We start from the raw sequence: 25181 nt of genomic DNA, 5'->3' as shown, positions 1-25181 counted from the left end.
CTTCCCTCCACCCTCTCCATCCCAGGTCCATTATCTCTCTCCCTCTGTCTGAGCCCAACATCCCTCTGTCTCTTTACTCCCTCCACTTCCCTCCTTCTCTCCCTACTTCTCCCCCCCCCCCCCCCCGAGTCCAAAACCTCTTTTTCTTCCTTCCCTCCACCCCAGGTCCATTATCTCTCTCTCCCTCTCTCTGAGCCCAACATCTCATCCTCTCTCTTCTCCCTCCATTTCGCATCTCTCCCTATTTCCTGCTTCCCCTATGCACTGTCCAGCATCTCTCCCTCCCCTTTTAGCCCTGCCTGTGGTTCTCTCTCCCTCCCACCGAGATTCTCTCTCACTCCCCCTCCCCCGGGACACCCAAGACTCTCTCTCAAACCCCCACCCCCTGTCACCGGCCACCTGCATCTGGCCAAGTTTCTCTCTCAATTCCCTCCCTCCCATGGACCATCAGTGGCTCTCTCTCCCCTCCCCTTCCCATCCCATCCCATCCAGTTTACCTTTTCAGTAAGTCTTCAGTTGTGCAGCAGCAGCCGTACTTTAAAGCTGCCTGCGGCCTGCACCAGACCTTCCCTCTGATCCACCCTGCCCCCCTCTGAAACAACTTTCTGTTTAGGGCGGGTCAGAGGGAAGGCTGGTGCAGGCTGCAGGCAGCTTTTCAGGGCCAAAAACTTATTGAAAACTGAAAAGGTAAATTGGGTGGAGAAAGGAAGGGAGCTGGCGCTCCAGGACGGGAAGGAGAGATGCCAGACCACACAGCAGGGGGAGGTGTGGGAAGGAGGCAGAAGGTTAATTATTAATCGTGATTAAAATTTTTAAATGTTCAAACTGATATTTAGATAACTGTTTTGAAGATTAGTGTTTAACACACAATCCAACACACCATAGGAGCCAACTTATCAAAATGATTGGGGGTGCTGAATTTTTTTTTTTAACAGGTGGTGCATTCCCCCCCCCTTCCCCCTCCATTCATATCCAGCAATTCTCCTCTCTCCCCTCTCATCCATTTCCAGCAAATTCTCCACTCTCCCATGCCCTCCCCTCCCTCCATCCATGTCCAACAAGTCTCATCTCCCCCTGCCCTCCCATCCATGTCCAGTAACTCACCCCAACCACCACCTGCCCCTTTTCAGCCCTCCCCTCTCCTCAGAGTTCCAGGCCCCCCCCCTCTCCTCCGAGTTCCAGGTCCCCCCCATCTCCTCTCCTCCAAGTTCCAGGGCCCCCCCCTCCTCAGAGTTCCAGTCCCTACCCCAGCCCGACCTCTTCTCCCACAACAGTCCTCCGTCCTCACCTTCCTGCCGCTCAGAATTCAAAACTCATCTTACCTCGCTCGGTCCCGGCAGCAGTGAAAGGCAAGCAGGCTCGGCTTCAGCCTTCCCTTCTCTCTCAGCTCTGGTCTTGCCCTCGCGGAAACAGGAAATGAGGGCGGGACCAGAGCTGAGATAGAAGGGAAGGCTGAAGCCGAGCCTGCTTGCCTTTACTGCTGCCGGGACCAGAGGTAAGATGAGTTTTAAATTCTGGGCGGCAGGAAGCGAGGACAGAGGACTATTGAGGGAGAAGAGGGCGGGCAGGTCGGGCTAGAACCGGAACTTCTGACGGCGGGGAAAATATTGGGGGTGCTCGAGCACCCACAGCACCCATGGAGTCGGCGCCTATGCAAGACACCAAATGTAGCTTTGCCATGATCTTATTCATACAGCCCAAGCCAGGTGTTGATTTTGCAGAAAAAGAACATTCTGTGGCAAAATTTCTAAAATTCTCTCTCTCATTTAGATATTTTAATGATTTTGCTTATTAGTGAAAATTTATTCTGCATAATACAAAGAAAAGTTTTTCAACCTTGTTGTGTTTCCGTTCAATTTATTTTATTTTTTCAAGGGAATTGTGGGTGGGGAATTTTAAATATTAGTTTGAAGGAGAACGGAAAAGAACATCTCAGGAACGGAGAGAAGAGAGGAAGAAGGGTCAAGGAATTTTATGTTAGTAGTTGATTTGCATATTTATGATCTTTTTATCACAATTTGTAAAACTGTGTCAAAGCTCGTTACTTTTATTTATTTTTATGTTTTTAAGTAATTTTGATATGTATTATTCATCATCTCTTCTATGATCTTTTGGAATAGACTCCTGATGCAGGCCTAGTCAGCCGAAACACACCTGTATCGAGTCTTGTTCATCATTTAATAAACAGTTTTAATCATCTGGAGTGTCGGCCACTGATTCTTGAGTCATCTTCGTTGTTTTGCTATATACAGTATATTCTTGACGAGATTTGTTTCTTTTACATCGATCTATAAAAACCACCACCACACTATCTCCCTTCAAGAGAAAACCTCCTCAGTCAAAATTCATCTTGTTCCTCAGGTAAATTGGGACTCAACACTGGCATTAAGGTGGAATAAAACAGCTGGGTGAATTGGGTAAAGGGGAATAGTTGGGTGGACTTCAGTGGTGTGCAATGACATTTACAACAGGAGATTCAGTAAATGTGCCTAAGAGAGGCTCGACAGCACCTACAGAGAATCTTCCACCTCCCAAAAACAATAAGGGGGGCTCAGCAAACCCAATATCAAACCTCCCACTCCAGTAAGAACACCAACATAGGCCTCCCACTCCAATGATAAACAAGAGGGGCTTGGTGGCCTCAACATAACAGTTCCCACCACCAGCGGAGGCAGTGGGTCTCACTGACCCAACGAAACACCACCTGTATCCCTTCCCAATCCTCTTTCCCCCTATAAATTGTACTCAACAGCTTCTTCTTCTCCTTCCCTCTTATCCTTTGCACTACCCTTCACTTTTATCACCTATCCCTTCACCACCACTCTTGTCCCTTATCTTGCTTCCATTTACCTCCTTGTGCCCCACTCTTCCATACCCTGCCATATTCCCTCTCTTCCCATTTTGAACCCACCATACACTCCCCTCTCACTTCACTCTTCCCTTCTAATGCTCTAAAACTCCCTCATTCCCCTCCTTTTACCCCACAGTTTCCTCTCTTTCCATCCTGCTTCAACACTAATTCAGCTTGTCTTCTTCTTGGAGTGGAGAAGTAGTCTAATGGTTAGTGCAATGGCATGAGAACCACGGGAACCAGGCTTGATTCCCACTGCAGCTCTGTGTAAGTACCTTATATAATCTGTAAACTATTTTGATTGTAACTGCAGAAAGTTGGTATAACAAATCCCATTCCCCTTTCATCACCCTAAACTCTTTCCTCTGCACTCTCCTTTTGCCCCATTTCTTCTCTCCTACCCAAATTCAGTCTGCACTCACCAATTTGTGCACCACTGCTCCTATCCCTCTCATTTCTCCCCCTTTTGCTCCTTAAAGTCCCCTCTCTCTGCCTCCTGCCCAGGCCAAATAAGGCATTGGATTTAATAGGTGCTTTTTTTCTCCTACCTGCATGGCGATAACCCAACCTCTCTTTATTCCTTTGATGAACTGAGAAGGGGCTGCGGTAGTGGGAATGGGAGTTAATAGGGGAGATATAAAGTTGAAAGAAAAATGCTTCCTCCTGCTGATACCATGGGACTTGATTGCCTAAGGTTGTCAACTTGTTCAAAAACAAAAACTCGCCACCTGCCACTCCCTTACTCCATCCCAAGCTCTGCCCCAGGTCATTCCATGTCAATTCAAACAAAATTTGGAAACTTCCCCACCTCACCCTTTTCATGGAGGCAGTCAAAACCCCATCCCTGGGCTTTGGCTCTGATGAAGTTTGGGACTTTTGAACCTTCTGTTATCTGAAAGAAGCACAAGAACTCTGTCTAGAATGAGAGGAGAAGGAGGATACCTACACCTCTGAAAGTAACAGAACCTCAGATGCCCTCTACTCTGATACCTTCTGAAGAGAAGGTCGGGTCAGAAGTGGGCCTGGAGAGGGTCCATAGTGTGTCCCTTATTGCTGCTTGATTCTCTCCATGCTAGGGCACATCAATGAGCTAGTCTGTGGGTGCCAATCCCCATGGCAGAAGCTCTCAATGCTGTGCCAAAAATATAAGCTGCACAAACTATGTATTTTGTGCACTCCTTCCCTTTGGCTACTAGCAAGCAGAGTTCTTCATCTTTGTCTCAAGGAAGAGAGCCTGTGAACTTCACCACACTTCACATAATGTTCCACAAGTACATGCTCATGAAGAGCTGATAGGATACTATGTGGGAAGGAGAGCATGACATTCTGAAACAGTCTCTTCCCCAAAGACTCCAAAGTCCAAGTCTCCCTCTCAGTGGGCACTGAGGAGTGACTCCTTGATTTCTTGGCCCTTTTGAAAGTGGATTCAACTACCCTGTAATGGTGAGGAAGCTGCTGCTTCTCAAATGCCAGAGCCTTGGGGACTCTGTATAAAGTCAACCTTCTAATTAGTAGGACATACAGATAGGGGGAGTCTCCCACATTCTTGAGGATTCTGGGAATGGATGTTGTCATAGCCTCCGGGAAGGGGGGGGAGGATTTGAGGATTTTGCCCTGGGCTGCTCCTCTGTCTCTAATTGAACGGGGCTGCTTGAGCGATCTGCCATACAATTTCAGTGACAAGAGTTCCTCTGGTGTGGATTTACACCTGGATCTGAAGGGAGGTTACTGGACTCTTCCTCTGCTTTAGACTCATAGAAGTTGTCAGTTGATTGTCTGAGTTTCTGTCTGATTCAGATTACCGACTGTATGGCAAGCCTCCCATGGTATAGAGTCACCGATGTTTCCCAGTGTCTCAGTAAAACCTCCTCTTCCAAAGAACTAGAAATGGATGTTGGTGCAGCTGATCTCAAATCGGAAATCCCTTCCTGAGCCTTAGTATCAAGGTATCTCTTTCAGGCATAGCATGGGTCTCGAGTATCAGCTAGATTGCCTCTGCCCTCGATAATATTCAAGCTGCAGGATTACATCGGGCGATAAAGCGCTCCATTCACTTCTTGAACTTCTGCATGAGCTGTTTCTCGAAGACTGTCATTGACAAAGGCATAAGCATTACAATAGGTGAGACCATGTTATCTTGAATCACGAGGAGTATTGGAACGCGGGTCTCAAATCCATAGAGGCTTTCGCACCCTCTCTGGTGACACTGAGGATAAAAGGTCCTCATGCTGAAGGTGATTCAAAGATGACAAGCTAGGTGCCTTGCTTTGATGGGGAGTGATGTCAAGATGTCTCAGCTCCACCTGATGTCCTGCATCAAGCTTCCTTGGCATCAACAAAGATGAGAATGCTCAGTGTTGAGGGTGATTGAGACACTCGATGTTGATGAATCCCCAGAGTCCAGTGCAGCTCCGAGACCAATGTTGCCAATATCAATCTATGGTCTTTACCACCAAGCAACTTTTCTGTATCATGGGTTTCTCCCTGACATCTGTGAGCAAAGAATACAATCAGGTCGGGTCCTAGGCATTTGTACCAGGATCATCTTTTGAAGTTGCAGCAAAATCAAAAGACTTGGTTGTGACAAAAATATCCTGGTCAGGAGACTGAGGCTTAAAAGTGGCTCACAATGAGCTGACAAAAAACGATCACTGAAAACCTGACAGGAGAACTATCAGGTACTTGTGAAAAAGATAATGCGACAGCTGTTGAGGCAACCACAACAGAAAACAAGTCCAATTGGCTCAACAGAAAAGTGTAACTCAGGAGGTCCTGCATGACAACAGCAGGCAAGAACAGGCATGCCTACATGGTAAGCCTACCTAAAGGCTTCTAGTAAAGTAGCTAGGGCACTGCTTCCATACCAGGCTCCGTGGGTGATGTCACTCACAGGTGAGGATTTACAGTCCTGCTTGTTCTTGGTGAAAAAGGTAGTGGACTAAAGGAAAAGGGTTGGGGGGGATGAGAGGGAGAGCTGGCAAGGAGAAGAGAAAGAGGGAATATGGGATATGGGATGCAGGAAATGATTGGGACAATCATTGGATTCAAGGTTCAGTGATCTAGGGGGACAAACTCTAGGGCCAACAGGGGTTACGGGAATATGGACAGGAATTTGCCTACTCCTACATTTAGGCAAAAGAAATAAAGACTGCTTTCAAATCGGCTTACCTCGTAGCATTCACAGTAATTTTTAAGACATCCTGATCGCTTACAATTACAGCCCTTGCTGTGACGTCGATCTGATTCTCCTTCTTTTCCTTTGCCTATTTTTGGTTTAAAGGCTTCTGGGTTTCTGTCAAGGCATGCCTACCAAAACAAATCCAAGATGTAAATTAAATGACAGACGAGATCACTTCTTTCCCACAGAGAAATGTTTGGCATCAAGTTGTTTCACAAGCTTTCACGTATCAGGTAGTCATAGTTTTCCTTCTAGCATCTTATCAACTCATCAGTTCTACTAGAAATCAATTTCATTATGATTCTTAATGAATACTTGAACTTACCAAGTCATTTATAAATGGCTTGAACCTTTATGGGAATGTGGTTTAGAAAACTAAAATGAGACGAAGCCATATAATTCCCCATCGGCTCAGATTGTTATTTAAAATAAAAATAAAATATAAACTATAAGCCCACATATACAAAGAAATGTACAGATGAAGTAAATGAATACCTCACTGCATTATGAAGCAACAGCAAACTGCACAATACAGAGAGACAACCATTTCCTCTGTCACACTTGTGGCGACACCAGCACTTAAAAATATTTTCTTTTATTCAAAAATGCTAAAACCACTCAGTAGATGCCTCCTTTTCCTTTTCTTCTGAAATTATTAAAATGACCTCAATCTTCCACCTTTCCCCAACCTAAGCAGTAAAGTCAATTCCTGCCAAAAAGCATGTGGGGGATAATTTAATACAGGTCTGGTACACGTAAAGCATGTTTTACACAAAGAAAAGACCTTCTATAAAATTGTGTGGTGGTATATATCTGCTAAATACATAGTCAACAAGTTAGTGTGTACTTCGAGCACCACAGGCTGAATATTGACCCTTGTGTGTGTATGTGTTTTTTGAAATGCCAAATTCTGCGGGCAGATTTTGGACTGGACTTTCAGTACAGGGCCAAATCTGACACTGGTGCTAAATTACCAGTATACTGGAAGCTGTCAGAAGTTATCCTGGTTCAGCCAATATTCAGTATCAGTACACATACAGCTATCCAGGCAAGTCTGGAGAGAATGCTGGAAGCACCATTTCCTCACTGATGTAGAAACGAGTTATTACCAAAGATAAAAACAGGGTGCGTTCATAGAACTACCAGTTATGATAAAATTGTGTGGATGGTTCACAGGTTACCAGTGCTTCAATCTCACTCATCTATCAGAGGTAACAGCTACATAATAGCCATACTGGGTCGGACCAATGGTCCATCTAACCTAGTATCCTGCTTCCAACAGTGGCCAATCCAGGTAACAAGTACCTGGCAGAATCCCAAAGAGTAGCAAGGTTCCATGCAACTGATCTCATGGTTAAGTAGAGTCACAACCACAGGGATGGGGCAGCGGCAGACAAGTCCCTTGGGCTGGCAAAAGGCAGGAACTAAGGCAAGACTAGAACAAGGGCAAACAGGACTAGGCTGGACAAGGCAAGATGGGACTAGACTGAGCAAGGCAGACAAGACAGGAACCAGATCCAGATGAGGAAAGAAAAATCAGAGCAACAGGGCTAGAACTGGAACCCAGGCAAAACAAGGCAAGACACGGAAACTAGGTTACAACTGGGTCCAGACAAGGCAAAGTCAGGCAGGGCGAGAACAGGATCAGGACTAGAGAGCTGCACAGGCATGGAGTTTGCGGGAATCCCGCGGAACCCACAGGATTCCCGCGGGGACGGAAGCAGGTCCTGCGGGGTTCCTGTGGAAGTGTAAGCTGCACTGCATCAGCCTCTCATCTACCGAGTACCTTGAGTGCTGTCTCCTCCTCCTCCTTGCTTTAACAGCACAAATGTGGAAAGTCTTCCGTTAAGGAGGTGATAGAGACACAAATGATGATGGAATTCAAAAAGACTTGGGATGAACACAGAGGATCTCTAATTAGAAAATGGAAGTTATAAAAATCCTAACCTTAAATGGCTGCATGGGTGTGGATGTGTCAAGTGACGCTTAGATGGCGACTCTGGCTGTGATTAACTAGGGCCGATACTGGGCAGACTTGTATGATCTGTCTCTAATATATGGCAGTCTGGTTTAGGATGGGCTCGACAGGGCTTAAACAGCAACTTCAGTGGCTGGAACATAAGGACAGTGCTGGTCAGATTTTTACGGTCTGTATCCCACAAATGAGAAGACGAATAGACTGGAGTGGGCTTCAACGAGAACTCCAGCAGTTGGAATATAAGTATAGGGCCAGATAGACTTCTATGGTCTATGTTCCAGAAACACAAAAGAAAGTATATAATATCACACTCGTTGATTTAATCATGAATTGATAATGAGTGTGACTATTGGGCAGACTGGATGGACCGTTCAGGTCTTTATTTGCTGTCACTTACTATGTTACAATTAATCCTCTTTGCTCCTGGGCTGATGCACAGACCTCAGGTCTGACACCTGACCTACTGGCGCGTGCATGTGGTGACCTCTCAGCACACAGTGCCAGAAATCAGAGACAAATCTTACATGTGCACACCAGAGTGTTCTAAGTTTCAGCTTCTATTCCTTCCTTGCCTACAGTGATGTGGCTCAAATCCAGAGAGAGACTGAGGGAGTTGACCAGAATTTTATTTTATGTGCCATTAAATTCTTGCGGGGGTGGGTGGGGATGGGTTAAATTGTTGTGGGGACGGGTTGTGATGGGTTAAAATTTTGCGGGGATGGGTGAGATTCTAGCAGAGATGGGCGGGGATGGGTAAGATTTCTGTCCCCATGCAACTCTCTAATCAGGACACAACAAGGAGCAACACAAGACAAGGCAAGGCTAGAGAAGACAAGGACTGGATCTGGACAGGGCAACGAAAGCAAGGCAGTGGGGCTAGTACTGGAACCCAGGCAGAACAAGGCAAGACACGGAAACTAGGTTAAAACTGGATCCAGACAGGACCAGGCAAGGCAAAAAGTAAAACAGACTACACAGAAAAACAGTACTAAGGGCACAACAAGGTTGGAAGGAAACAAGGACCAGACACACAGGACTAAACAGGGCAGGAACAAGAGTCCAAGGCAAGGCAAAGTCTGGAAATAAGGCAGGGCCTAGAGCTTGGCAGGAACTCGGCAGGAACCAAGAATAGAGCTTGGCCGGAGCAGGAACAAGGATCAGGAACAAGGCTTCATAGGAACAGGACTCACAGGAACAAGGCCAAAACTGGAGCTGAAACAAGGCTAGAGACCTCACTGCGAAGGTGTCTGAGGGGAGCAGGGGCCGCCTTTAAGTACCCCAGAGGATGGAAGTAGGTCCTCAGTCACCTCCCAGAAAGGCGGCACGTTGCCCCTTTAAGAACAGTTCTTCCATGTGCACGTGAGCCCTAGGAGAGCTGGCAACCTGGAAGCCTCTCGCCATCGGACACCGGAGGCAGCCGCATCACCTGACGTGGGCTCTGCCAGGAAAAAGTGGGTCAGAGGAAAAAGGCAAGGCAGAGCCGTGACAAGTAGTGGTGTTCTCCATGTCTTTCTTAATTGCAGATTATGGACTTTTTCTCCAGGAACTTGTCCAAACATTTTTTTAAATCCAGCAATACTAACTGCTGTTACCACCTCATCTGGCAACAAGTTCCAAATCTTAACTATTCATTCAGTGAAAAAATATTTTCTCCTGTTCATTTAATTTGAAAATCTATTTGTGGCAAAAGTAACCATTAACATACACAACAATGGGGAAATCACAACAGATATTACATGTGTACACTGATTTGAAATCACCAAAAAACTCCAAAAAACCAAAACAAAAACCACCTTTTTGTAGGGTACTCCCCAACTCTAAAGAAAAAGAAAGAGAAGAACTCCCACCCTTCCTTTCTCCTCCTGACACCAAGTCCATGCCCAAACAAAACATAGGTGGAGGCCTGGTCTCTTATGACACCAACCCACTGGTATAAAACCCCTACTTTCCCAACCCTATCCCCGGAGAACTTCAACCACCACATACTCTCCAGTTGCATCATGAAACTTGTTCAACACGTGGCTTCCTGTTCGTTTTAAAAGTATTACCATGCAAATTCATGACAGCAAAAAAGAGAGGGTCCAAAAGTACACAAAACAAAGCAGCAAAAGGGCTGTTTTGTTCTGGGATACGACTAAGGCAGTCCTAAGAGGTGGTATTATAGCATATTGTGGCGTCAGGAGGAGGGCCCGAGATGGAGCCATTGTCCAACTCGAGAGGAAATTAGTGGGTCTCCGTAGATTTGCGAGATGTTCTCAAACCCAGGATTACCATGAACAATTCTTGGCTACTCAAGCAGCGCTTAATGAACTTTTACATCAGAGGGCTAAAAAATCTGCGGTATACTATCAATATCATTTGTATAAGCATGGAGATAAGAGTGGGAGATTATTGGCACACTTGGCGCGCCCACCAGCATCTACCATTTGGGATTTGAAGGGGGAGGATGGTCGTGTGATACATGATACTCCAGGTATTACTGATACCTTCTTAGGGTTTTATAAAGCTTTATACCGAGGAGAACAAGATGGGGGCTTAGACCCGGAAACTTATTTGTCTAGTCTTGACTTACCAACCCTTACGCAGGCCCAAACAGACTCTCTAAATCAACCTACTGAGGAAGATGAGGTGGTGTGGGCCATAAAGCGTAGCTCTCAGTTTAAGGCACCTGGGCCAGACGGATACAGAGCAGAATCTTATAAGCTTTAAGTAGCAGATATTGCCGAACCTCTTATGGCTATGTTCAATGAGTTTATTGCGTCTAAACGACTTGCTCAATTTTTGACATTGGCTCATATCATAGTGCTCCCTAAACCTGGTCGGGATCCCACTTTACCAGGTTCATATAGACCTATCTCACTTTTGTGTTTCAGATTAGCTAGGGTATTACCATCCATCATTGCTTCTCCTCAGGTGGAATTTCTACGGGATAGACATGCAGTTAAAAATATTCGGCAGATCCTGGCCTCTTTGGAAACGGCGAGGATGCAACATGATAACACGCTTCTTAGCTTTGATGCAGAAAAAGCTTTTGATAGAGTAGCCTGGCTGTTTATGTTTAAGGTTCTTGAGATGTATGGCATTCAGGGTAGCTTTTTTGATGCGATATGTGCTTTGTATCATGACCCGAGGGCAGTCATGTTGGTTAATGGCTCTGTATCACAACCTTTTTCCATTGGTAGAGGGACAAGACAGGGTTGCCCACTGTCCCCCACTGCTATTTGTTTTGACTCTTGACCCCCTGATTAAAGAGACTTTAGCCAACCCAGACATTAGAGGGGTACGGGTGGGAAGAAAGGTATTTAAAATTTCAGTTTTTGCGGATGACCTCCTGGTACACTTGACTTCTCCCTTAACTTCACTTCCAACTTTGTTGGAACGTTTTCAGGAATATGGGGAATTCTCAGGGTTTCACTTAAATATGGATAAATTGGAGGCGTTGCCAACTACGCCCTTGGTTTGCGAGGGCTGGGGAGATTCCTTCCCCTTGTCATGGGCGGATGGCCACTTTACTTACTTGGGTATACAGCTGCCGGTTGATCTAGGGGCGTTATACTCTTTAAATATCAAGCGTCTGCTGCATTCTACCGAACAGCAATTGCGGATATGGCAGTCATTACCTTTATCTTTGCATGCACAAGGAGCAGATTTGTCCTCAACAGTGTTTTGTTAAAGCCTATGAGGGCTGCCTGGCATATTTTGCTTCACTACTGGCATTGCTCACCTAATTACACGGATTTCTTACCCCTTATGGGGAATTTGGCCTTCACCCCTGGGATAGACTCTCCAGTAATTCAAAATTGGGGCGTGCAGGGCTATCTTTGTATTGCGGACATGTTGAACACAATGGGCACTCTTAAACCACTTGGTAGTGTTGTGAACACAATACTTCCACACCCAGGGAATTTATATGCATATATACAGGTCACCCACTATGAGTCTTGCCTTCTGAGTAAAGGCTATGAGTTGAATGTGGTAACTCGACTACAGTCTTTTTTTTTACATCAACTCAGGTGACACATGTCTGTGGCTTATTTTCATAAAGCTCTTACTCTGTTGATGCCTGGGAAGACTTAGGTGCCCATTGTGACGAGGTGGATGGTGGAGCTGGGTCATCAGGTAGAGGAGGGGGCACTGCGTGCTATGTTGCGGCTTATCCCAAAGATCGTCTATAATGCTAGATACAGGGAATGCTTGTTTCGGATTTTAACAAGAGCATATGTTTCTCCAAGGCAGGCATTCCATGCTCGGTGTATCGCTTCATTGGAGTGTAAGGCCTGCGGGATATTAGAGAATACCCTCTCTCATGCACTCTGGACATGTCCAAGCATATGAGACTATTGGCATCAGCTGTTTTCATATATAAACACTTTGTTTCCTTTGCCTGTAGATTTTGCCCCCCTGAGTTTTTTTTTTTTTTATCAGGGACAGAACAATATAGGGGCCCTCTGTCCAAAGGACATCAATATTTTCTATAAAAAGCATGTGTGGTGAGTGTGACGTGTATCTTGCAGAAGTGGTATCTATGAAATTTTCCTAATCAGTGGCATTGGCGTAATGTGCTTCAATTGCTATTAACTTGGGAGGCTCGTTCCGCCTGTCTCACAGCAAAGTGGAGAAAATGGTTTGGGAGCCTTATATACGATGCCTTTCCCATCGGGCGCGGAGCCTACTTCTTAATACTCTACCTTTATAGGTATTACTGTGGAAATCTGCCTTTGGGTTCTATATTCCTGTATTATTAGACTGCATACCTTAGGGTGGGGAGGGAGGATGGGAAGGGGGGAGGGAATGGTTTGGGAGATTTTTGTTGTTTATGCAGAAGGGGAGTGTCAGAGGAGTTAGGCCTCTCCTATGTTGGGTTTGTCTGCTTTACAACATAGGTTAGATTGATATTGGGGTTGGAATTATTCTCGTCTTTGCTATATTACCACATACATGAAAGGGGGGATGGGGGGGAGAAACTTAAAAACTTTTGATGACAAGTTCTTCTTTTCAGTCATCAATAAAAATGTTTTATAAATATAAATTGGAAATAACCCAGATTGTCCTTTTATAAAAACTCAGCCAGATTCTGGTAGCTTACACTACAGATTGGCTTCTCTCCTCCTAGGGCCTCACTTTTCCCAGAGTCCTAGAAAACTCACAACTTCAACCACAATGGAGGAGTGAAAAAACTGGACTTTCTTGGATGTAGGTTGCACATTAAGTGAGGTTTGCCACATACAGAACTGTTGACCCTTAAGCAGGCCATGAATAGGAACTGCAACTGTAGCTTTTGGTGCCTCTATGTACTTTAGGAGGCTAAAAACATCACTTGCGGCTCTGTATATTTCCTGTATTGGGACCGGTTCTTTTTGTGCCATCCACTGGACAAATCTGTGATAAGATATATCCTCATACCAAGATTCACTCTTCACTGGAGAAGAGAGGAATCAGACAGAATTCACTATAGAATATTCTTCTGCCTCCTCAAGAAAGCCTGGGTGAACATCTAGATGATTCAAGAATTTCTCTGTTTGAGATATATTTGATCTAGGAGATGGAGATAAGGAAATTAGCAAATGTGCAGGTTCAGGCTCTGAGTCAGCAATTGATAGATGAGGAGAAAATTGTGTATCCTTCTGGGCTGAAGTTACACCTGCTGAGTAAGAAGGTGTTGCACTAGGTTGTCGGTACTGCACATTTGGAAGGTCTTTGCAGTAGCCTTTCACAAATTCATTAAATATATTGCTAGAAGAAATACAGCTGGTCTTGGAGAGGAAATGTAACTGGCAGCTACAGTCATCAGCTACTGTGACTAACACTGGAGTCAAGGAAACAGACTGTTTCATTAAGGTATTAGGAATCATATTGAACTCTAATCTCTCCTTCAAAACATACGTCATCTACTGTTAAGATATGCTTTTTTCATTTAAGATGAATTAGGTCAGTTCGACATCTATTTAGCCAAGCCACATTACACATTCTCATCCATGCATTTGTCATCACACACATAGATTACTGTAAGTGGTTCTGAAGGGTGTCTGTCAGAGAGCGATCAGACAGCTGCAGCTGATACAAAACATTGCTGTTAAACTGCTTTAAAACACCAAAACGTTTGATGATGTGAATCCATTGTTGCAACTTGAACATTGGCTTCTGGTGGAAAATCAAACTGTGTATAATATCTTGTTGCTGATTCATAAGATCCTGTATTTGGGTTCTCCTTCATTTTTGCTTTTTTTTTAAAAATCTGTTACCCTATGTTCTACCAAGGGTCTTGCGCTCCAGCCAACACCACCTGCTAACTATACCTGCTCTTCCAGATGTGTCTTTAAGTACATATTGAACATTGATGTTCAGTGTAGCAGGGCACTTTACAGTACTTTATGCTGAAATCCACCATCCACATTTTGTTGTTTGTTATTGACATATAGTTATTTTTGTGGATGAGTCCCTTATTTTTGGTTTGATTAAAGTGTAGCAGGGCCTACAGAGGGTATTCTTTCTAGGTTTAAAGCTACGTTGACCTATCTATTTCACTCAGCTTTTATTATATTATCAAGGCCTACCTAGGTTAATGAATTGCTTCAATTTAGTGGTGTTTTATGTTTTATATTACTTCTATTAGATTGTAACTTTTTCTTTTCCATATATTATTATTGTATGTAATCCGCTTTGATGGTCTGACACTAAGAAGGCAATCAAATAAACATAACCTTGAACCCTGACTGTTGCACAGAGGCATCCTGTAAGCCAGGTAAACTCTACGCTAGGACAGCACTATTTGCTTTATAGTGCTATAGTGCTATAAAGCTTTTGTGTTGTGTCTGTCATGTCTATGCACTCTGCGCGGCATGTGCGTTGGGAGTTGCTGCACAGAAGAGGAATCCAGCCACCTTGGAAAGGATCGATGAGGCCACCTTCTCTTCAGGCCTGTGCAGGCATTCAGAGGGAAGTTGTGCTGAAGGTTTCAGAACTTCCAAGGAAGCCAATGCCAGTATTAACGATATTTGTTTGTTGTATTTGTATCCCACATTTTCCCACCAATTTGCAGGCTCAAACTGTCTGTCAGGGCAACTAGACTTTTAAAGCCACTTCACTGGGAAGTTGAATGTTGTTCCATAAAAGATTCTCTACGCAAATGCGAAGCGCTGGCAGACTTCTCAGCAGGGCCGCTGAGAGACAGAGCCACCCTCCCACCCTTGGACAGCAGCTGCCACAGACTTTCCCCCACTTGGGCCACCGCTGTCCCCACCCCCTTACCTCCCTCGGTCTGTCACTCTTCTGTTCCTATGTGCAGAGAGCTGGGTTATAGTGTTAATGCAATCACCCGGGTCCCGATACACAGAGGCAACTGCCTACCTACGGAAGCCTTGCCGGTGCCGGGCCCCCCTTGGAGTCCGAGCCCGGGGAACCTTGTCCCCCATCCCTCCCCTCAGCAGCCCTGCTTCTGAGCACAGGAGACCCGTATCATCATCTTTTGTTTGAAGCAGCCTCTTTTCAGCTTCAGAGTGATCATAAAGATGATTAAGTCAGTCTTTCCATACTCAAGAGACAAAAGAGCACAAAGTTTGCATTCTCATTCCTTATCTTAGTAACTAAGTAGATTAAGGACTTGGAGTGAGTGTCGAAGTTCTGGATTTTTAAGCTGTTATTTTTAGCAAGGCCACAGTATAGATTCTGGAGCCATATCAAACTTGTAGAAATAAGAGAAAATAATAAACAATTCAACAGAAAACAACAGTGTAAAAGGTTTTAAACTAAATACAAAAAATTTCTTAGGAGAGCTTTGTTTGGTGTCTGACCAGCAGAGTGGAAAAGATAAAATTAAGTAGCTGAAGAGATTGTAGCGTGCAGGAAAGGCTGAACATAGTAACATAGTAGATGACGGCAGAAAAAGACCTGAACAGTCCATCCAGTCTGCCCAACAAGACAACTCATGTGTGCTACTTTTGTGTATACCCTACTTTGATTTGTACCTATGCTCTTCAGGGCACAGACCGTATAAGTCTGCCCAGCACTAGCCCCGCCTCCCAACCACCGGCTCTGGCATAGACCGTATAAGTCTGCCCAGCACTATCCCCGCCTCCCACCACTGGCTCTGGCACAGACCGTATAAGTCTGCCCACCGGCTCTGGCACAGACCGTATAAGTCTGCCCAGCGCTATCCCTGCCTCCCAACCTCCAGTCCCGCCTCCCACCACTGGCTCTGGCACAGACCGTATAGGTCTGCCCCGCACTATCCCTGCCTCCCAACCTCCAGCCCCGCCTCCCACTACCGGCTCTGCTATCCAATCTCGGTTAAGCTCCTGAGGATCAGAGCTTGATCAGAGTTTTACATTAAGTTCTGAGCTCTTCTGTTCCAACAACATGCAATAGCATCATTCACAAGTTAAGGATTTTCTGTCACAAATGATATAAAACAGCTACAACAACCGAGTAGAAAGTGGCCAATATAACACCAATTTTTAAAAAGGATTTCTAAGATGATCCAGGAAAATACTGACTGGTGAACCTGACTAGTTTTGGGCAAAGTGGTAAAGAACAAATTTACAGCCACACAGACACTGCTTAGCTGGAATGAACCAGCACGAGTTTAGTTAAGGAATTCTCACCTTACCAATTTATTAGATTTCAAAGTGGTAAACATGTAGATAAAGGTGGGTCAGTTGATGTAGTGTATTTGGATTTTCAAAAGGCATTATTAGACCAAGTCCTTCATGACAGACTCATCAGAAAATGCAAAATCAGAAAATGGAGAACTGCCCTATTATGGATTGATAACTGGTTAAAAGATAGGAAACAGTCAAACTGAATGTTCAGTTTTCCCAAATATAAAAAGACTATTGCAAAGTTTCCCAAGGATCCAAACTGGGTCCTGTGCTGTTTAACATTTATAAAAAAAACTGGAGAAAGGACCAACAAAGTAAGGTGATCAAATCTGCAGATGATATAGAATTATTCAAAGCTGCTAAAATAGTGGAGGATTGAAAGGAACTTGTGAGACAGGAGATGGGACATCTAATAGGCAGAAATAAAATTTAGTGTGGCCTAAAATAAATCTGAATAATAGATACTGCAAAGATGTCTAAAGTGATACACATAGGAAAAACATAACTCCAGTAAAAGATATGCAATGCTGGGTTCTATCTTGGAGTCATTGTGGACAAATATGATGAAATATTCAACCCAGTGTACTGTAGCTACCAATAGAAAAAATAAAAGGCAGCAAACAATGTTAGGGATTATTAAAAAAAAAAGAAATGGAGAACAAAACTAAGAATATCTTTATGCCTCAGTACAGGTCAACAGTACAACCATATCTTGACTATTGTGTGCAGTTTTGGTCACCCCATCTCAGAAATGACACACTGTAGCATAACTAGAAAAGGTTAATAGAAGGGTAACAAAAACAATAAAAGGGATGGAGCATCTCTATTATAAAGAAATGCTAAACAGTTTAGGGCTCTTCAGTTTGGAAAAGAGACAGCTGAGATACGATTTTATAATTTTCTATAATATCCTGAGTGGGATGAACAATTAAATAAAGAATGGTAGTTTAATGTTTGTAAACAGGGGGGAAAAAAGAGGACACTTGAAACTAATGATCAGATTGAAAAAATCAGAGAAAGTATTTTTTCATATAGCACTTAATTAAGCTATGGAGCAAGAAGATATTGACACGGCGACTAACACAGTAGAGTTCAAAAGAGGTTTGGACAAGTCCCTAGAGCTAAAGTCCATTAAAAATTAGCCAGGTAGATTTGGGAAAGTCATTGTTGATCCTTGGAAATGATCTCTTTTTATTTTTGGAATCTGCCGGATACTTGTGACCAGGACCGGCTACTCCTCGAAACAGAATGTTGGGCTACATGGACCTTGATGTGATTCAGCATGGCTTTTCTTACGTTCTTACATGCACCTTGACACAAGAAAACTTGTTAAAGCCAGATCACTGACATTCTGAAGTTGACGAATGTCTATATTCCTCTTCGACATTATTCTTGATTTGTTAATTCCACGTATTTGATTTAAATACTAATGTTAAGTAAGCTTTGATTGTTTGTTCACCAGCTGTTGGTGGAAACCTATATAAAAGTACACACTAAGAAAATCATACACTCATTTCATTTCTACATGCAGCTGAACACTCATAAAAAGTATCTGAGGAACACATGATTTTAAATGTTAGAGAGTGTGAGTCACTTCCCTCTTTATATAACTGCTTTTTCCTTTGTTTTAAAGCTACCTCCAATAAAAGCTATTACAGCCTGCAGAAGAGCAAAACCAGAACAAACATTTTAAAGGTCTAAAACAAGAAAAACATAAAAGCCTGGAGAAAAACCTAGAATAAGCAGGAAAGCACTGGAACTGTTGCTAGAACTTCTTTGAAAGGACAGTGATCACAGCAGCCTTAATACCGATCCCTGTCTTGAGAATTTCAGGTGTCAGCAAACCACATAACAGGTCATTGATTCTTAGTTTAACTACTAGACACGTTGTTCTTAGAGAACTTGCCTTCCATTTTTGCTCACCTTCAGCACCAAAGACAACTCCATGAACATTTCTTGTTTCATCATAACCATTAACTATGGGCTAACTTCGAGATCAACAAGTATATTTTAGAAACCAGTTATTTACCTTTATCGCCTTTTGTCTCTCGTTTTCATGCTCCAAGTTGTTATAACAGTTTGTGCAGTTACAGTTGTTGCAGAACTCCCCATTCGCAAAACAATCACAGTATCTGAAATATTAGGGTCACAGCAGAACTTACAAAGTGACTTAACTGTATTTCTATTTCTTTTTTTATATCTTTATTTATAATTTTGAATTAGAAAACGCAAACATAAGAATTAACCCCCCCCCCCCCCACACACAAATGACAGTGGGTTAACATTGAATATAACAGACAGCATATGTAAACAAGTAACTTATAATTTAAACAAGTAAACATATTTCTATTTCTAAAGTAAAGTTCATGGCTTAAAGCAATCTCTTATTTTTTTAGACCCACCTTTATTGTTTCACAGATTTGTCTATATTTCATGGAAATGCAGCTGTGAATCCCTATGGGGGTCTTTTACTAAAGCTTAGCATGTTATCTGCAGCAGGGCCCATAGGAATAAAATGGGCTCTGCTGCAGATAACTCGAGCTAAGCTTTAGTAAAAGACCCCCTTAGTGAACAGAAGATGGCTTAATCTCTATATGGTACTAAGTTAAAAGCAGCATCTTTCTGTGATATTTAACACTAACACTTAATTACTATTTGCTGATTTTAACAGATTGCATAAAGTGACGAGGGATGCCTACAGTTTTACACACAACTGTATGTTTGACTAAGCTATAGGAGTTAACATGCTCTTAAAACCTTATGTATTATCATATGTTTACATTGTTATATTGGGCCAGTAAAAGGTACCTAGTAAACTACAATAGAAATTATACAGTTTAAGGTGGAGATCCCATTCTTTACTTTCAAGGGGCTATTATAAGCTTACCCTTGGAAATGATCTACTTTTTGGAATCTGCCTGACATTTGTGACCTGGCCAGGTCACTGTTGTTTTTTCTTTTTTTTCCAATTTTTATTTAGAATACCAGCAATAAGCATGTTATACAATTAAAGCAATGATACAATTGTTTGCTGTTTTTATGTCGTCACAGTTCCAATCCCCCCCCCCCCCCAGTAAGAAACCCTCCCCTTCCCTAGCCCAAATTGAATAACAATGCAAGGACTTCAGTTGTGGTGACTAACCAAAAAAGTAAACTGTTATAACAACAAAATCTTTCATATTGAGATATCTCGCCACCGCATATACTGTAGGGTGTCCATATTTTCAGAACTGCAAAAGGTGTCCCCGTTTTTTTTACCTGTGAGCTTAGACATAAGGCAACAATAATCCACCTTGTCGAGGACCTGAGCCACTGATGGTACTGTCGTTTGTTTCCAATGTTTTGCCAACAAAGGCCAGGTCACTACTCTAAACTAGTTTATGCTAGGGAAATCCCAGTTCAAACAAATTACCACAGAGCTGATACAGTTACACTGGTTACCAGTAGAATGTGATATAAGACACTATCAATGATTTTTAAGATTGCCTATTCTTTATTTGTGGTGTTTGTTTCCCATCTGCAACTCTGTGTTTCCTTGTAACTGCTTAGGGCAATCTCATTAAACACGTAACATTGCTGTTAGTAGGATGCCACCAATTTACTTGGATGAGGGCTTCTTCTTGCTTTGGGCCCCCACTGTGGAATACATTACCAATGACTTGAGACTTCCAAAATCTTCAGGATTTTCACTGTAACCTTAAGATTTTCAAACAAGCATTTGGCAGGCATACCCCTGACCGTCTCGGGGGGGGGGGGGGGGGGGTTGCTTATTGCATTCAGCATTTTCTGATGTATGATTGCTGATTTGTGTACTAAGTATAACCTACATAACCTGTATGTTGTACTCTCACAATATGGACACATGATTGTTACTTGCCTTGATCTGTGATGATTTGGTAGGAGATAAAATACTCTAAATAATGTACAATTGCTATTGCTCAGGGTCAGTTAAGTGTTCAGTATGCAGAAGGGAGTACAGTCACAGCAGAATGTCATTTGACTACAAAACATTAGCACTGAGCAAGTGCCCCACTGTGGTTGGTTGAAGGTTCTTTGTTATATAGATTCTTTTATTGTAGGTTGGTTTTCTTTATAGTATCTGAACAAAGACACTGCATGAATTAAAAAAAGAACTCTGTTACAGCAATTCTAATAAATGTATCTTACTTTCCAGTGTAGGCACCTATTATAATATATTATCTGTGTATACTAGAGTAAGCTGTCACCCTTCCCCACCAAACATGAGTCAAAATAAATAGTACATATCAATACATAATACTAACTTACAATTTCAAACACAGAGACTTTGTACAGTTGCATGGTTTTCTGGGTCTGCTTGTAGACTCTGATGAAATTATTCTGGAAACAGAAAAAACACATCATGTCTTCTTCTCTGTAACCTTTTTCTTGCTTTAATAATCTGGAAACCTATTCTATAGTCATCTTTATGCTTCTGCAAGGATCTCACCAGTCCTTTGAACCTAGCATAATTACCTTGAGTATCAGACTGGGAGCTCAACATTTCTACAGTAAATTTTAATTTAGAATGTTATATGGTCACCCCACCAAGCACCTATTAATAGATGGCCTCTAAATTTCACTACCCACTATTCCTACTGTGGATCAATAAAATAAATGTATTAAGAGCATCTCTTTAATAAAGTAAAGATCAATATAAAATGCTTATCATTATCAGCCTCATAATTCCTTTTATTAATTTCATTGACATGTTAAAGAAGCCATCACTGGCATTAAATGATGGTCTTACCTAGTGTGCCTGAATGCAACTCACTTTGAGCTATTACTGAAAAAGGTATGAGCAAAATCCAAATAAATAATAAATTATTTTCTCTATAAGTATACAGAACCTGCACCATCAGTTTGAAACATAATGGCCAGGACATTCAGAAATTTTATACATTTGAATGGTTAAACATTCTTATCTGCTGGCAATGAAGTACCCTGATGACCAAATCCCCTTTCCTCCCAACTGAAAAAAGGGCAACTCTCAGCTTTGAGACTCTCACTTGTGGCAGATTCATCCTGCTGCACAGTGTAGGCAAGAAATTGTGTTTGCCAGGCCTTCACTTCCAGTGGCCCTGCACACCAGAAATGAAAACTTGGTAAGTGCAGTTTGCAGCTAGTAGTGACCCAGGGAAGGAGTACAGCATTCGAGTTAGGGTAGCTGCATGTCTTGCAGCTGGGCTGTGTTTCCTGCTGCCACTCTCTCCTCTGAGCTGCTGAACAGTGAAGCTGCACTTTTTTTTTTTGGGGGGGGGGGGTACAGTAAGCTACAAGTGTGTGGGGGAGAGCGAGAGAGGAGATGCTGGTCTGCAAGGGGAATCTGGGCATGGAGACTCTCAAGGAGATGAGCAAGAGGAGGATGGTGAGTACAGAGGGTAGAAATGTTATAATGAGGAGTGAGTGAAAAAGAAGGGAATAGGAGACCAAGGAAAGGGTGAGACAGGATGAAAGAGAGCTAGCGGGTAGGAGGAGGAGAAGGAAAGTTGATAGGTTAGTGAAATATAGATGGAAGGCTAAAGAGTAAGAGGTTGAAATTTGAATGGGCAAACAAAAAAAAAAAGAAAGAAGAAATTTGTCAGAGCAGACGTAGTGAGGGAATGGAAGAAGATAAGAGGAAAATGGAGAAATAACAAAGGACAGCACCCATTCGAAAGAGAGCAGAGGATAGCCATGAAAGCAGAAAAGAGAAACTAGGACCAACATACTTAGAAAAATTAAATTGCCAGGCAACAAAGATTAAAAAAAAAAGTGTTTTATTTAGAATTTATTAAGTGGAATATCTTAGCTTTGTAAAAAGTGGATCACTGATGTCTTCTGTATTTTGTTCAGTAAAAGAGGAAATGCATTTGTTTTTATTTTCCCCATTTTGTGGTATATGCCTTGTTTGACGTTTTAGGGTTTCCAGTTCAATTTTTATCTTCATATTTCTATTTCTAATTTGTGATCCCTTGTTCTGTATTTGGTGAGGGTTTGTCTGTACTGGCGTTTCAGAGCTCTGTGTTAATATCTGTAGTGTTGTCTATTCTTAGGTAGGGTTCATGTTGTTCAAATCATAGGAATTAGTGCAACCGCTGTATGGCAGGTTTGCTACAAATGTATATTTATTTGGATTTTAATATACCACCTTTTAGTTACTGCAGCAAAGCAGTTTACAAAAACAAGTCAAAGAAACAAGAAAGGAACCCCATAGCCATGATAGGAAAGCGAGAACAATGAGGAAGGCAGAGTTAAGGAAGCTATAGAACTATATGTTGAGTTAGGATTTTTTCAGGGTTTGTATTTCACAGTGTATGTGTGTGGTAACTTCCATGGAGAATGTGCTAGCTTTGATCTGTACCTGTTGCTGGGGGAAGGGGGACATGAGGTTTCTGTAGATGAAGAGCATGTTTACAATTAAAATAAGATCTGCCACACACTGTTAGACCAAAGATCCATGAGGGTCATGTATGTAGTGTCACGTGTGTGAACACTGTCAAGTGTGTCCCAACTGAAAAATGGTTGAGAATTACTGGTCTAGACAGTAATGAGATGTAAACATGTGACTGGAATATTCCTTGAATGGAATTGATGAGACAATTAAGCAATTAACCAACAAACCTCATCCGTCCTGAAAATTGGTTTCTACTTTTTACGTAAACGTAGGGCAGTTAGGAGCTATTTTTACCTCCCAGCCTTATGAACTCTTCTTCGTTTCCATAAATTTGTGATACGACTGTTGCAATGCCGTATATGCAGGTCTCAGAAAAAACAAATTTAAAATGTCTTTAAATGTTACAAAATATAGCTTCCAGGATACTTTGTTGAGCCTCTTGTAGGGACCATGTTACCCCTCTGCTTAAATTGGCTGCCAATTCTGTTCCGGATCTAGTTAAAAGCTGAATAACCTTGCCTCCCACACCACCCCTTAAACTACAGCTTGTTGTCTATGCTCTTTAAATGATCACCAACTTGTTCTCCCACCCCCTTCCCAAGCCAGATGGGAGAAAACTAGGAATAATGCATTCTTTTAATCCCTATTTGTTCCCCCAATTTTAATTCTTCCCGTGGTAGCTCCTCCTCACCATCTCCTGCTCCTCTCCTTTTTCAGTCACTGTACGATTGATGTATATAAGTGGACTTTACTTTCCTGTCATTATGATCGGGAGTTCTTTTTTTTTCATGTTACCTGCTCTGATTTGTGCACAGCATGAGTGGTATAGCAAATGTTTAATAAACAATAAATGACTGCGTCAGTTAGTTGTGATCTCACAATTTTGTAACAGTGGACTATGCCATTAACTAGCCAATGAGATGAAGATATTTTCAGTATTGCAGTTCCCAGCTTATCAGAATCAAGAAATATGAAAAGTTGGGTGGTCTGTCAGAATTCTGCGCCAACCCCCCCCCCCCCCCCCCCCCCCCCCCCCCAACAAAATTCTGTGCAAAAAGTTTGCAACCTCTTTAAAATTCTATGCACAAAATTTGCAAATTCTGCAAGTTTGTCATAATTTAACCAATATTACAGCCCCTCTGTACAGATATCATCCATATTTTTCCTAGCCCCCTCCCAGCACCCATAGCATCCATGTTTTTTTTCTAGCCTCCTCCCTGCACCCATGCATTGCTTCTACTTTTTTTTGCAGCCCCCTCCCTCCACACCCCCCCCCCACACACATATAGCATCCACTTTTTCTTTAAAAGCCCCTCACTCCCTCTGTCTCTCTCTCTCATAAAGACACAAACACACATATAGCATCCACTTTTATTTTTTTTTTTTACAGCTCCCCCTCCCTCCCTCCACTCACCCACAGTATCCACCTTTTTTTTACAGCCCCCTCCCACCCACATACAGCATCCACATTTTTTTTAAATTACAGCTCTCTCCCTGCCTACACCCACATGCCATCAATATTTTTTTTCAGCCTGCCCCTGAACTCACCCGTGAGGTAGGAGCAGAGGAGCTGCATGGGAGTACCTCATTAGGACAGGAAAGAACCCCACTCTTTCCTGTCTGCTGCCGCTGCTCTGAGTCATTGCCACCATTTTTTCCAAATGGCCGAGACTTCCTGCAGCAGTCTCACAAGATTACCGCTTGAAATCTTGGTAGCCATATTGCAAGTGGCAGCAGCAGGCAGGAAAGAGTTGGGCTCTTTCCTGCCCCGGAAGAGGCCACTAGACCACCAGGGTGTACTCAGGTAGGCCCGGGAAGGCCCACCGAGGCTCGGTGGGGGGTTTGGGGGGCAGTGGGGAGGCCAGCCAGCTTCAGAGCGCAGATTGTTCAAAAATGTGGAATTCTGTGCAAATTCTGCACTCTGCAGTCATGCAGAATTCCAGCAGGAGAAATGTTTTATGGTTTGTTGTGTGCAGAATTTGTGCATCTTTCTCAGCATGAGGTCTTGGAAGAAAGTGATAAGCACTATGAATTGATCAATATTAAAAACAGATACCACTTTGGGTAAAAATTTAATCAAACTTGGCATTTATAGCTTGTTTTCCAAGGAAGTTGATGTTCAAAGCAGAGAATTGAAAAGTTTATTTATGTGGGTGGATTTTAAACCGTCATTAAATCCATAA

At 42.8% G+C, this 25181-nt stretch overlaps 1 protein-coding gene across 1 annotated transcript in view; it reads right to left on the bottom strand.

The window, feature by feature from the left end:
• Positions 1–25181, bottom strand: part of LOC115461066 (protein lin-54 homolog) — a 213302-nt gene that overhangs the window by 8568 nt on the left and 179553 nt on the right. Inside the window, 3 exon segments of the mRNA XM_030190614.1 lie at positions 6020–6157; positions 18634–18736; positions 20892–20963. Of these exon segments, the coding sequence (XP_030046474.1) occupies positions 6020–6157; positions 18634–18736; positions 20892–20963 (313 nt within the window).

This window comes from Microcaecilia unicolor, chromosome 2, assembly GCF_901765095.1.
Source record: "Microcaecilia unicolor chromosome 2, aMicUni1.1, whole genome shotgun sequence".
Taxonomy (NCBI): Eukaryota; Metazoa; Chordata; class Amphibia; order Gymnophiona; family Siphonopidae; genus Microcaecilia; species Microcaecilia unicolor.
This window is presented reverse-complemented; position numbering and strand designations above follow the sequence as displayed.